The following is a 15,292-nucleotide window of genomic DNA, read 5'->3' as shown; positions in this document are numbered from 1 at the left end:
TTTCTCTTGAGGCACCCTCACGTTCTCCTTCCTACATCGACAGCGCCCACCTCTCCTGGAGGGGCTGCCGCCCGCCAACAGCCTCAAATGCTCCGATTGGCCTTCCCGCCTATGCAGCTTTCTCGCTGTCCCTAATTGGAAAAAGCTCCTGGAGGCAACCTCTGAATTGACAGCTTCCTAGAAGCTCGCACAGGTGTACAGGACTTGGACACCATCGGGTTGGGACCCACATATGGCCCCGATACCCAAGAATCTTCTACGGTGGTAAGATTCTGCCCCCTGACTTTGGTCTTCCTAATATTTCGTTGAGAGAAATTTCTGCTCATCCAACACTGTATTTCAGACAAGCAGTCTGACAATTTAGAGACATTGGAGGGGTCGAGGGAGGTGGTGGTGAGGGAAAGCTGGGCATCATCAGCGTACATGTGAAACCTGTCGTGTTTTCAGATCATGTCAGAAACTCATGAAAATCTCTGCTGCCCATATCCTACCTTGCACCAAGTCCCATTCACCATCACTCCTGTACTTGCTGACCTCCATTGGCTCCCAGTCTGGCAATACTCATCCTTGTTTTCAATTCCTCATTGGCCTCACCTCTCCCTCTATCAGCAATCTCCTCAGCTCTATAACCCTTCAAGATCTTTGCGCTTCTCCAATTCTGGCCTCTTGCGCATCTCTGAATTTAATTGCTCCACCATTGGCGGCCGTGCCTTCAGCTGCCTAGGCCCCAAACTCTGGAATTCCCTTCCTAGCCGCTCTACTTGTCTCTCTTCCTTTAAGAAGCATGCAGGCGCAACAGGCGGTTAAGAAGGAAAATGGTATGTTGGCCTTCATAGCGAGAGGATTCGAGTACAGGAGCAGGGATGTCTTGCTGCAATTATACAATGCCTTGGTGAGACCATACCTGGAGTATTGTGTGCAGTTTTAGTCTCCTTATCTGAAGAAGGATGTTCTTGCTATGGAGGGAGTACAACGAAGGTTTACCAGACTGATTCCTGGGACGGCAGGACTGACTTATGAAGAGAGATTGGGTCGATTAGGTTTGTATTTGCTAGAGTTTAGAAGAATGAGAGGGGATCTCATAGAAACCGACAACATTCTAACAGGACTGGACAGACTAGATGCAGGAAGGATGTTCCTGATGGTGGGGGAGTCCAGGACCAGGGTTCACAGTTTAAGGATAAGGGGTAAGCCATTTAGGACTGAGATGAGGAGAAATTTCTTCACCCAGAGAGTGGTGAACCTGTGGAATTCTCTACCACGGAAAGCAGTTGAAGCCAAATCATTAAATATATTCAAGAAAGAGTTAGATATAGTTCTTAGGGCTAATGGGATCAAGGGATACGGGGAGAAAGCAGGAACAAGTTACTGAGTTTGGATGATCAGCCATGATCGTAATGAATGGCGGAGCAGGCTCGAAGGGCCGAATGGCCTACTCCTGCTCCTATGTTTCTATGTTTTCAAGATAGTCCTTAAAACCTACCTCTTTGATTAACATTTGGTCATCTGTCCTAATATCGCATTATGTAGCCTGGTGTCAAATTTTGTTTGATAATGCCCCTGAAAGGTACCTTGGGATCTATTACTACATTAAAGGTGCTATAATAATGCAAGTTGCTATTGTTGTTGTTGTTGTTGCTATTAGAGAAGAATTTCCATGGGGTTCTGTTGATCTTCATCAGGAGAACCCATGTGGAAATCCTAGGTTTAGTTTCCAATTTGCAATGAACATTCCAGAGAAAGCACCCCCCCCCCCCGCTTGTATAAAGTATTGATTGTCTCCACTAACCTGAGAAGTCAATTACACTGCTCATTCTCTCCATTGCCCTAGATAGCAATGGCAGTAATCCAGATACTATCATCTTTGCATTCTTCACTTTTAAGCCTTTGTTTCCAATCTACATTGTTCAGCCTTGACTAGTGGGATTGATGGATAATCTTTCCATGATCCCAATAGGACTGCAACAAATGTTCCACAGGATATCTGATTCGCTGGGCTGGATTTTACGCTGGGTGGACGGGAGCTGGCCACTGACGTAAAAGTTGCTGGCGAACCTGCTTCCGCCTGGCCTGGGGATCCGACCCACATTTTACGGGTCCCCGGGCTTTAATTGTTCCGAGGCGGAACTTCCACCTGCCTCATTAAGCTGCCAGCCAATCATCGGGCCGGTAACTCTTAGTCCCAGCAGCGCCACCGGGAGCGGTGGCCACTGCTGGGACTGCAGCCCAGCCGAGGACATGGAGCCAGGAGTTCAGGTCAGTTAGGGTTGCCTCGCCGGGCTAATCGGTCACACCCGGCGAGGCACGGATGGTCGTTTGGGGGGGGGGGGCGTCTCGGGTCCTGGGGGTGGTTGGGGAAGCAGGGGTGGCCCTCAATCGGGCACCCTTTGCCCGTTTGTCCGGCCCCACCCTCTCCCCTGGTGTGCTGAGAGGCCACCAGGTTTCACTGGGCGGCCTTTCATGTCTCCCGGACACCCGCTTGCCATGGGTAAAATCCCCGTGGAGGTAGGCGAAGGCCCTTATGTGGCCGCTAAGCGGTCTCTTAAGAGCCTTGATTGGCCTGGGGCAGGGCGGCCCGTTTCTCGCCCTCCCCAGCCCACGTAAAGTGGGGCGGAGATGGGAGCGAGTCAGAAAGGCCTCCTGGAGCCTCCCGCTCAATTTTACACCACCCCACACCCCCCACCATCCAGCTCACTGAGGTGGCATAAAATTCCAGCCTAAATGTCTAAACCTATGCATCTGCCTTTTAAACCCATTCTTAACATGATGTCCATCCAGCTCATTTTCAAATGTTAATCAATACAGCCTTAAATGCTTTGCATTGGAGCTTGTGACACATATCTATTACTGTACAAGCAAAAGACTTCTAATCTTGTTTGAAGCTTGCCAATTTTGTGCTGGTGTTTTCAAGTCTTGTGATCATAGTATAAGATAAATTGCCTGCTTGTATCGATATTATTGATGTATATCAAGTAAAGTTTTAGATGGTGGAAGTCACAATACACTGAAGCAAGATCTGTTTTGACTTGGGTCCAGTGATTCCTCCCGGCATGAATGGGATTTGGACACTGTTGCACAAAACATGCAGAAACACGTAATGATAGCACGTAACTGAAAGCATTATCTGGAACATGACCTGAAGACAAGGAAATAGATTATGGGAAAAAGTTTAAAAGGACACGATATTTATTTTTCATTAATCACCAGTTTGCCTCTGATTCATAACAAAATTTATCAATCCTTGAAGTCAATAGCAATAAACAGATCTTGATAGAGCTGTTGTTGTTTTTCAATATAAGTTTGTACAATGATGACAGCAACGTGTGTTTATCCAGTAACTTCCATATAATGAAATGCACCAAGCCAAGTTTCACAGGGCGAGGTGAACACCAAGCAGGATGTTGGAGATGAGTTAATGGAGAAGGACAAAAGGATGGTGAAAGAGGTAGGTTTTCAAGATCCTTTTGAAGGTGGATGGTGAATCAGAGGTTTGAGAAAGGAATTGCAAAGTTCAGGAGCTGAAGTCAGTACCACCAATTTTGGAGCAGGATTGGGAGCTTGGTGGGGGGAGGCTAGACCAGAGTTGGCAGAGTGGAGGGTGCGACTGAGACAAGAGACTGGAAAATGTTGCAGAGAAAGAGCAGAGTAGGGGATTTGAAGATGAGAATGAGGATTTTGTAGTTGGTGCACTGGGGGACAGATGGTTTGTTGTATGTTCAGAACTTAGTGTGGGACACAAAATTGTCTGTGGATGAATTGGAGCTCATGTAGGGCAGAGCTGTGGACACTGGCGAAATGATTGTCGGAGAAGTCGAGTTTAAGGTCGGGGAGCTGAGGGTGAAGAGTTCTGGTGAAGCTGGACTTGATATACGGGTGTGAAGTTCTGGCGGTGGAAGGAGGTAGCCTTGGTCATGGACCAGATGTGGGATTTGAAGCCCAATTGTGCGTTAACAGGACAATGAAGCTGTGAATCTGCAGCTTCAATCTGAGTGAGCGGCCAGAATGTGCAGTGGAATCAAAACCTGAGGCATGAAGTTCCTGAGCAATGCTGATCCAAGTAGCTGCTGTATTGCTGACATTGAGCTGGTTCATTCAGGGCTTGGGGCTGGATTTTCACTTTACGACCTGCTGGCAGCAGTGGGGGCTCGGCAGTGCATGAGGAACCTGAAAATTTCAGAAACACGCTTGTTAACAGAGTCACTGCATTAGCATCTGACTTTCGGGTTTTCTGACCAATTAGCACAAGGGAGCATGATGACAACCTGCATCTGCCTATTTCAGCACAATTATTGAAAGGGACCTTGCTAGGCTGACATCAAAACATTGTACGGGTGTTTAAACAGAGCCAGATCCTGGAGATATGGACTCACAACATTGCAAGGCAGCAGCAGGCTTCCACTATGCCTCTCTGGAGATGATGCTGGGGACTGTAAAGGCCCACAGAGATATTCTGTTCCCCGCCAGTGGAAGGAAGTAGTCTGCCACAGAGTACAAGAAGACGTGGTTGGAAGTCGCTGAGGAAATGTGGTGCCATGCTCCTGGATACGGTGCTGGAAGAGGTTTAATGACCTAATCAGGGAAGGGAAGGTGAGTGCAATGACACATTCATGTATATCCTACGGCTGGATTTTACCAGCCCTCTAGGGATGGGCTGAGTGGGAGGGGAGCCTGTAAAATGGCGAGGGGGGGAGGGTGGAGTGGTGGAGTGCCGGATGTCCGCCTATGCCAAGTCACTCTACCAGCGGCAGGGAAGGTGAAGGATGGCCCCCGCCAAGGGGCCAATCGAGCCACTTAATTGGCCAATTAAGGGCCTCCTCCTGCCGCCACTGACATTGTAACAGTGGCGGGTGGGCCCTCCGCCATGTGGGGAGACCAACTGGTGAATCCTGGCCACCTCCCTGCAGGCTCGGCTGGGGGAGGGGTCCTCTTCTTCGGACACTCTGTGGCTCATGGAGGGGCCCCCTGGCAGCAATGACCCCTCTGATTGGCTTGCAGCTCCTGGGATGGCAACTAATGAGCTGCCTGACAGAGGTAAAATACGAACATATAAACATACGAATTAGGAGCCACTGGACCCCTCGAGCCTGCTCCACCATTCAATAAGTTCATGACTGAACTGGTTACTCCACATTTCCACCTACCCCCAATAACCTTCCACCCCTTTGCTTATCAAGAATCTATCTACCTCCACCTTAAAAATATTCAAAGTCTCTGCTTCCACTGCCTTTTGAAGAAGAGAATTCCAAAAATTTCTCCTCATCTCTGTCTTAAATGGGCGACCCTTATTTTTAAACAGTGACCCCGAGTTTGAGATTCTCCCACAAGGGGAAACATGCTTTCCACAGCCACCCTGTCAAGACCCTTCCAGGGTCTCTGAAGCTGCCGAGGTTGGATCGCTCCTGGCTTTTCAGCCTGTCCTCAGGACCCCCACTGCAATGACAAATTTCAGCCCCAAATGTGTGTTTTATTGCAACCCCCTTTATTCTGCCTTCCCAAGCGACCTACTGAACCTCATTCCTCATACCAGCTTACCTTGCAGATGAGGGTCTTCCAGGTACCTAGTGACAATTGCATGGCATACAACATTCACTCATGTTGACTTGATGTCAGCAGCTGCTCAAATATGATAAAAGTGAACAATAATGACTTCACACCCTTTTACCTTGACAGTTCTAATTCATGGCTTTATCTCCACAGGCCACTTCAAGTGTTCACGGTAGGTGGTGTAGGAGGAGAAGACTCTTCAGAGAAGGTCACTCACTCTGAGGCTGCACCTTCACAGGACTCATGCAGACCATCCACCAGGTCAGACACACACACCTCAGTGGGATCACCAAGACAGGTGTCTCACACATCACAAGTGAGTAAGAGCAGGTGTTGGAGACAGAGAGAGCAGTGGAAAGTCCACATTGGAGGGTGCAGGGCACTCCAAGCTCTGTGAAGCTGGACGCAGATGCTGAGCTTCTGGGGCCGTTGACAAAGAGGACAATCCTGGAGCAGCACCAGATAATGTATGAGGTGCTGTCAATATTTCCAGTCACACTGCGCACGATTGGAGAGAGGTTGGACGAGTCCATCTCTTACATGAGTGCCATGATGTCTCAGGCCATTGTACTGATGTCTGCCCCATGTAAAGAGTGACCTTGTGCTTGGAGCATCAGATGCAGCAGTCAACTGAGCGCATGCTGGCCCTCAGCAATGGCCTGCACACTCAGAATGCCACCTTAAATAGGACGGATGAAAACTTAGCCTTGGCTCTTCAGCGCCTCACTGAAGTGCAGCAAAGTGCTCTCATCTCATTGCTGACAGGGAAGCACAGGTGGGGCATGAGAGGGAAGATGGAGAAAGTGGACATGGGAGTGGACTCTGCTCAAAGTGTTTCCACTGATAATGCTCAGTCCAATCTACTGTTGTTAAGGTACATGATCACAATTTAAACCAACAAGCCAGGAGGTACTTGCACTGTGAATTTCCCACTGTGGACACTTGTCCCATCAATAGTAGAAATTAAAAGGTTTGGAAAGACGTTAAGGGTATATTTTCCTCTTGTTAATTTAAATGATAGAATAGCAAACAAGATGGAAGAAAACAATTACAGGCGGTCCTGGTCCCACCATAAACTGAGTGAAAGGAAACTAGAAAAAAAATTCCGAAGGAAGGGGAGGAATAAAAAATGAAGCTGAACTCATATTTAAAATGGGAGTTAGTTTCACAATCTGTCCTCACAATTTATTCCTTGCAGTCCGGGTATCATTCTGGTAAACCTATACTGCACTAGATTTGCATACACATCTACCAGAAAGTGCACAGGCTCAGGCTGGCAATGAAGTTGCAGAAGTGTCGTAGCCTCTATCTGGCTCACTTCAGGACCAAACTGTCAGAGGTCAAACAAAAACAAGAAATGCTGGATTCACTCAGCAGGTCTGGCAGCATCTGTGGAAAGAGAAGCAGAGTTAACGTTTCGGGTCAGTGACCCTTCTTCGGAAGGGTCTCAGTTCCGAAGAAGGGTCACTGACCCGAAACGTTAACTCTGCTTCTCTTTCCACAGATGCTGCCAGACCTGCTGAGTGAATCCAGCATTTCTTGTTTTTGTTTCAGATTTCCAGCATCCGCAGTATTTTGCTTTTATGTCAGAGGTCAAAGGTCACCTCAATGTTTTATGGACACAGCTGGCAGATACCTAATGGACTCCTTCCCCTGAGATAATACATAGCGTCAGACTAACAGAATACACCTCACACATATTTTGATCTACAAGGGAGTAAAGGGTTATGGGACGACAGACAAAAAAGAGGATAAGGCCATAATCAGATCAGCAATGATTATTGGTGGAGCAGGCTCGAGGGGCCAAATGGCCTACTCCTGTTCCTATTTCTTATGTTCTTATATTCACCAAGTGGAAGCACCAGAGGAAAAAAGGTGTGGTGCTGATGCATATTACGTGTAGATTTAATAAAAAAGTTGGTTGTACTGTAGTTGGATTGAGAAAGTTAAAACACTGTGGATGAAGGCAGATTAGTGGAGGGCATGGCAGCTGTATGAGTAGGACTCTTAGTGCAATGGGCAACTTTTCATGTTAAGAAGTCTGCTCTATGAAATCTTGGTTAATGACGCACAGCTGACAATACATCCTCTTCTGCAGCCTCCTCCAGCTGGCTGTGACTGGTCTCCTTGCAATGGGCCTCCATAATGATGCGTCTTTTTCAGGACAAAGTTGCGTAGAATACCACTGTCCTTGACATCTTAGCTGGATGCATAGGAGGACACCCTTAACATCTGAATTGCTGAGTCAACATTCCAGTGGTTTGGTTATGACTACCCTTGTGGAAGCAAACACCTCATTATATCTGGGAGGTTAAAGACTACTTAATCTTATTGCTTTCACTGTGTTTTGCTTGTAGGTTGTGTTTGTTGTACGTGCAATGGGTGGAGAGGAGGTGCACACCACAATGCGTGCTTCAGCTCTGCTAATTTAGGTGTGGCTACTTCTAATAGAACCTTTTCTTCTTCTCATTTTCATTCCGTGTTGTGGAACAATTGAAAATTTCCTGTGATTTCTGTCGCAACCTCTTGGTATTTACTCCAGCTGCACACTTGTCCAAGAGGCTCATGCGATTATTTCCACCACCTGCAATCCATCAAGATATGATTGTCAAACCTGCAAAACTTTTATGTTACCAGAAACCTGTTGTCCTTCTTTACTTGCTTCTCCATTGGCCAGCATCTGTTCATAAATATGTTGCTTTTATTTATCAGTCCTGGTGTGTAACCAGATACTATTGGATAATGCTGGAACGGCAAGTCTGATTTTTCTGTTGCTCTCTCTGGAGAAGGATGAACCACTTTGCCAGTATATTCAGAATAAGAAGATCACTACATATGGAAGTACAAACCTATGTTCTATCGCCCTGTGACATGGTACATGGATAGAGCACATTTCTTCATGCTGTCAATCAGGAATACTGGGGCAATTTGAACCTAACCTCCCTATCGATAAACTGACGGGATTGGTTGCAATGCTGGTTTTACACTCTGCCTGATTTTATTCTCTACTGAAGTCAATAAGAGTAATATTGGGCACGGTGTGAAACCTGTGTACCACCCAATCCGGCAAGTCAGGTTGAAATAACTCGTGTGACCCAATGCATTGTGAAAGGCTCATTGTTACTGGTAATCAAGAAAGTGTTTAAGTAACCGCTTGTATAAGTGCCAAAAAATACAATGTAAACTTATCCAATTTGGGATGTTCTTGGGTTCAAATTGAAAAATGTGGAACTATTAAAATGGTTCTGTTGATTTTAAAAAATGTTGACATGCACTTTCAGGATCATAAAACTCTCTCTACTTATGCACAGTCATGCTTGTAGATGTCGGATTTATGTTTTTCAAGCCTCCACATGTTGCACTCACATCGATCCAATCTTTATTTATCGGGATGGATTAATTCTGGACTCTAAATGGATCTTGAAGTCATTAACTGTGTGGATCGATTGCTTTATTCATAAGTACCTGTTTTGATAAATGTTGGTATGATAAAAGGGTGTGTTGACAGTTAACCTACTTCAAGCTCAGCATATTTAAAGGTTGGGGTCATCTTATAATGAAATACAGCCACAAATTTTATCAACTAAGATAGGCAATCTTAGCCATTCTTGGCAATTCAAAACCACCCATTTAAATGTTACAGTATGAGCTAGAAAAATCTTTGATTACTAAAAATATTTTCCAGTTGTTTGCTTCCTTGTATAAGGCTCTCTGTATTCAATTGAAAACGGAATGCTGGGCAGTGATGTTCTGTCGGGTCCCACCCATGTTGCCATGTGTCTGAATCATTGGACGTGAATGTATGTGGAATAAATTGGACTTGCTCATCCACTTTTTTCCCCCTTCCTTCAGGGGACTTGCTCTGTATCGTTTATGATCTCTCCGGAAGTATTGCAGTGGAAGTCAGGAACCTGTTTGTAAAGGGTCTGTGAATCTGTTACTGAACTGTTTTACTACAGGGCTTGAAAATCTTAATTGGAAAAAAAATCATCAAAGCAATTCATGATTGCTAGGAAACAACTTATTTAAAATGATAATAATTAGATGCTAATTTCAAAGGCTTAGGGTTTTCATTTTCTTTTATGTGACAATCTACTTGGGACTACGTTTTGTGGTCTGGCAAGGAAATACTGTCACTGATCCTAATTAGACTGACACCAAAGTTGGAAAGTTAAATGATAGTAAAACTATTGGTGAAAACGTGAAAATAATGCAATACTGTTCATTTTGAAATGAAGTTAACAATAATGCGCAATCACTTGAGTCTTTGTCAGCAGTGCTTGTCGACTGCTCAAAACACACTGGTCAAGTGTATTACATGCTTATGGTTGCCTATTTGCCAACAGCATTTAGTTGACTTTCTTTATTGTTCCATTAATATTATGATGGCTTTATAATGTCTGTCAGCATTCTTCATGGCAGATACCCAGACAGCTCCATCTTTGACTAAAGCTTCCCGCAGTTTTGGATGACTGTCACATTCCTTAAATAGTCACTTCTTCAGCTTCTTCTGAATTGTCAGCATGGCTTTGTCAGGGGGAGATTGTGTCTAACGAGCTTGATTGAATTTTTCGAGGCGGTGACTAGATGTGTAGATGAGGGTAAAGCAGTTGATGTAGTCTACATGGACTTTAGTAAGGCTTTTGATAAGGTCCCGCATGGGAGATTGGTTAAGAAGGTAAAAGCCCGTGGGATCCAGGGCAATTTGGCAAATTGAATCCAAAATTGGCTCAGTGGCAGGAGGCAGAGGGTGATGGTTGAGAGTTGTTTTTGCGAGTGAAGGCCTGTGACCAGTGGTGTACCACAGGGATCGGTGCTGGGACCCTTGCTGTTTGTAGTGTACATTAATGATTTAGACGTGAATATAGGAGGTGTGATCAGTAAGTTTGCAGATGACACGAAGATTGGTGGTATTGTAAATAGTGAGGAGGAAAGCCTTAGATTACAGGACGATATAGATGGGCTGGTAAGATGGGTGGAGCAGTGGCAAATGGAATTTAATCCTGAGAAGTGTGAGGTGATGCATTTTGGGAGGACTAACAAGGCAAGGGAATATACAGTGGATGGTAGGACCCTAGGAAGTACAGAGGGTCAGAAGCACCTTGGTGTACTTGTCCATAGATCACTGAAGGCAGCAACACCGATAGATAAGGTGGTTAGGAAGGCATATGGATACTTGCCTTTATTAGCCGAGGCATAGAATATAAGAACAGGGAGGTTATGATGGAGCTGTATAAAATGCTAGTTAGGCCACAGCTGGAGTACTGTGTACCGTTCTGGGCACCACACTATAGGATGTGATTGCACTGGAGAGGGTGCAGAGGAGATTCACCAGGATGTTGTCTGGGTTGGAGCATTTCAGCTATGAAGAGAGACTGACAAGGCTAGGGTTGTTTTCCTTACAGCAGAGAAGGCTAGGAGGGACCTGATTGAGGTATACAATATTATGAGGGGCATTGATAGGTTAGATACGAATAAACTTCTTCTCTTAGCGGAGGGGTCAATAATGAGGTGGCATAGATTTAAGGTAAGGGGCAGGACGCTTAAAGCAGATTTGAGGAAACATTTTTTCATCCAGAGGGTGGTTGGAATCTGGAACACACTGCCTGAAGAGGTGGTAGAGGCAGGAACCCTCACAACATTTAAGAAACAATTAGATGAGCACTTAAAATGCCATAGCATACAAGGCTACAGGCCAAGTGCTGGAAAATGGGATTAGAATAGTTAGGTGCTTGATGGCCGGCACAGACACGGTGGGCCAAAGGGCCTGTTTCTGTGCCGTATAACTCTATAACTCTATGTATTTGTATAATGATTACTTCTGTGCTGATCTTGTTAGTGCACTGTGACATTTCAGTACTTGTCAACCCTGTTTTGTCACTTAGTTTTCATGAGAAGTCACACATACTTTGGTGAAATTTTCCTCGCTGCTGCCCGTGTCGATGTTGAACAGTTCAGAGTTCATTGCACATAAAAGTGCAGTGAGCACAGCTGCAGTGCCTACCTGTAGCTTTGTTTCAACTTCAGACTGTAAAGGTTCCAAGGACAATGGTACAGATGGTTATGCGCTGCCTGGTCTTTTTCACCTGACTGAGTACACTGTAATGATGTCGAACTATCCATGGCACTTAGCTTTGTGTCCTCCAGGATGATCTTATGTGCATCTGCAGGTTGACCTGGGACAAAATGTTACAAATTTTCAGTCTTTCTTAATTTTGGTCTGCCAGTAAGACATGGAGAGCTTAGTAAATTGATTTATGGGTGAGTATGGCACAATCAATCAGCATGGATTCAATGCACCAAATGACCTCCTTCTGTGCCGTAAATGTCTCTATGACTCTAGCAGACAATGACAATTTGGTACTTATTACCCTGTTGGGATTGAAAATTCTGGCACCTAACAGGACTTGTTTGAAGCTGTCTTTACTCACACCAAGAAAAATCTGTATTTACATTGTACCTTTAGCATTCCATAGTTAAGAAGAAAAACTTAGGACAGGTGAACAAAGTCTTAGGCCGGAACTTTACGTTTGACGGGCGGCCCCGCCCACTGGCCAAAAGGTCGGGAGCGAGCCCACTTCCACCGGGCCTGGGGAGCCATGCTGGGATTTTCCACTCCCCAGGCCCTTAATTAGACTTAGGCAAGACTTCCATTGCTCGGAGGCAGGAAGTCCCACCTAATGGAGCCGAATGCCAATCAGCGGGCCAGCAGCTCTCAGTCCCAGCAGCACCACCGGAAAGCATGAGGGACGATGGCTCTGGAAAAGAAAGTAAGTTTCTGGGGCCTCAACAGGGACAATTGGCCAGGCCCCGGCGAGGCAAATGGGGGGTCGTTTGGGGCGGGGGGTAGCATTGCGCATTGTGAGCAATTAAGCCGTTGTGGGCAGGGTGGGGCCCTCCGTGAGGCACAGGGTGTCCGATCAGGAGGGCCTACTCCCAGCCCGCAAGAAGGCCATCAGGTTTTACCTGGCGGCCTTCTGTGGGGCCTTAGCTGCCTGGCCGCCATGGTAAAATACTAGCCGTGGCTGGAGGAAACCCTTAAGTGGCAGTTAATTGGCCACTTAAGGGCCTTGATTGACCTGGGTGGGCGAGCCGTTTCCTGCTGCCGCCCCGCGTAAAACTGCAGTGGGAGCTGGGGGAGGTGTCGGGAATGCCCCCCCCCCCCCCCAAGCTCCCACTCAATTTTAGGGCTCCCCCCCTTCCACCAGCAGCCCACTCCTGTGGCAGCGGGGTGGGGGGTAGGGGGGGGTCGTTAAGTTACGGCCTAAGTCAAAGAGGCGGGTTTTAAGGAGGATCTTAAAGGAGGAGTGCAAGATGCAGCATCAGCGAGGTGCAGGAAAACAATTCCAGAACATGGCGCCAATACTGGGGCAAAAAGGGACCATAGTCAGAAGAACAGAGAGTTTGGGGGTTTCTGGAGGGGTTACATTGCTGGAGGAAATTACCAAAATAGGCAGGGATGTGGCCATGAGGGGGATTTAAACATTTTCCAGAATTTCTGGGTTAAACAAAAAAGGTTTGAATGACTATGCTTCAGACCACTTGCTGTGGGGAATGCATTGGATCCATCACCATCACTAATTTCCATGTCCATCACGTCATTGTGGAGTTGCTTGATTCTGTTATTATATAGAAGTTACTGCACAGAAACAGGCCATTCGGCCTAACTGGTCTATGCCAGCATTTATGCTCCACACAAGCCTTCTTCCATGCCTCTTCATCTCACCCAATTAGCATATTCTTTTATTCCTTTCTCCCTTATGTTGTTATCTAGCTTCCCCTTAAATGCATCTATGCCATTCACCTCAATACTCCTTGTGATAGAGTTCCACATCCTTGCCACTCTTTGGGTAGAGTAGCGCAAAAACATAAAATATACAGCGCTTCATCAGCTCAAGAATAATGTTGCAGAATTTTCTTTACTGAGAAAAATGAGTGGGAAACTGAGAAATACAATGAAGGTATTTTTGGGAGATCCGAACTTATGCAGTGGCTTCCAGGGATCTTCTATGCTCCCAGATTCTGATGACTCGTGTATAAAGGCACTTAATATTCCAGATGCTCTCCTGCATTTGTCAAACTGTGATGATCTTGCTGATGCCATTTGCAAATGATGGATACCGCACTGTACTTAAGACATGATGGGCTGAATTTTACCAGCTCATTGGAGATGGGCTAGTAATACGGCAGGGAAGGCGTTGGGAGGGGGAGCCCGACGTTTTCCGACTGCATAGGCATATTACTGGAAGCAGGAACCTCAGTGGCATGGCTGCCAATGGGCAGCCAATTAAGCCACTTTAGTGCCCAATTAAGGTCCACTTCCCACCCCCACTGACATTTTGCCTGTGTCGGAAGTATCCGCTGCCAGGTGGGGAAACTGCTGGGTAAACGCTGGCGGCCTCCCAGTGGGTTCCCGGACAGGGCCCTCCTTAACGGCTGCTCCACGGCCCACGGAGGGGCGCCCCAGCAGCAATGGCTGCTCCTGCAGCTAAGGTGCCACCGCTGGAATATGCCAACCCCCCCCCACCGCCCCGATTGCTGGGTCTGCCTGCCTGGCTCCGGCTTGCTGCAAAGAAACTTACCCTGGTCTTTGAGGGCACCTCTTCTTGGAGGTGCCCTCTTCCTTGTCCTTCTGAGCAATTTCTGGCCCAAAGCTGGGCAAACAAAAAGCTGGGCAAAAAAAAAGCCACCAACACCATGGAGATATCAACATTGTTAACAATAAATAGTTGCCTGTTGTGCATTTGACTGGCTGCACCCCTGTTTTTCAAGCCAGGACACAGACCTCGGGGACAATTTTAACATGATCAAATTAGCATTAATGAGGTGGAAATGACTTCAAAACCGGATTAGTTAACTCACTGCCCCATTAGCAGTGACTACAAAATACCCACCTGTTTCAGGCTAAAGACCCTTTTAGTGTATAAGTCGTGGGTCCTAGTACCCCAATTGTTACTTTAGGACAGAACTAGGCAGAGCTGTGATTGCTCCATCCAATTTTTGCCAATGGTGAGGCCAACGTTGATCACTGAAAGTAACTTGAAAATTATTTTCTTTGGGCTGTGAGTGCTTCTATTGGACCGGACTCCTACCCCCTGCATTTGCGCACACCCGCTCCCCTCCCCCACTTTCAAAGACTTACATTTTGCCAATCTAATATTGCGGCAGCTCAAATCTGGTTAGCTTCATCAGGATGCCCTGTTTGGGGTGGGTGGCTCGTTCATCTTATTTAAATGAGGTCCCACCCTCAAAATGGATGCGGCCTCTTCATCCTGGCACGGGTGGGCATCTGGAACATTCTTCCCGTCAGCCGCTGGAGAGTTAAAATCTACCCTCCTCACCCCCTGATCCCTGCTGTTCCTGGAGTGCATATGTCTATAGCAATGGCTTGCTTAATTCAATCCTTTCAATAATTTTGCAGATTTTCTTCATGTCCCCACATTTCATACATCACCGCAGTGGCTTGCTGTAGCTTAACAATTTGTGCTTAGTCAAACCACACCAATAACTTATGTGACTCATAATCACATTTATATTTTGTAGTTCTGTATGAATAATTTTTCAATAAATAATGACTCATCTAGTAAAACATAAAAATTTTCTTCAGGTTGAAGTGAAGTAAGATCCTGTTCTATTAATAAGTATTGTGTGTATCTGTTGTGATAATTATTATTGATGCAGTGGGAGCTTTGAATTAGATTTTGTTTTAGAAGCAGAATTGGCAAAAGAGCTCAGGAGAGAGCTGCAA

General features: G+C 46.2%; 1 protein-coding gene across 2 annotated transcripts in view; it reads right to left on the bottom strand.

The window, feature by feature from the left end:
* Positions 1 to 3,218: 3,218 nt before the first annotated feature.
* LOC137383938 (ras-related protein Rab-7b-like) overlaps positions 3,219 to 15,292 on the bottom strand; it is an 80,059-nt gene continuing 67,985 nt past the window's right edge. Inside the window, exons 6-7 of one of the 2 annotated variants that reach the window (XR_010977507.1) lie at positions 11,549 to 11,720; positions 3,219 to 4,164 (exon numbers count right to left, since the gene is read on the bottom strand). Coding sequence is in view for 1 of the 2 variants with exons in the window: in XM_068057356.1 (XP_067913457.1) it covers positions 4,114 to 4,164 (51 nt within the window). In the remaining variant the exon portion in view is untranslated. The remainder of the gene's footprint in view (positions 4,165 to 11,548; positions 11,721 to 15,292) is intronic. The other variant, XM_068057356.1, reaches the window with a different exon arrangement.

Source organism: Heterodontus francisci, chromosome 25 (genome assembly GCF_036365525.1).
Source record: "Heterodontus francisci isolate sHetFra1 chromosome 25, sHetFra1.hap1, whole genome shotgun sequence".
Lineage (NCBI taxonomy): Eukaryota > Metazoa > Chordata > Chondrichthyes > Heterodontiformes > Heterodontidae > Heterodontus > Heterodontus francisci.
Note: the sequence above shows the minus strand (reverse complement) of the source record. Positions and strands in the feature narration are given on the sequence as shown.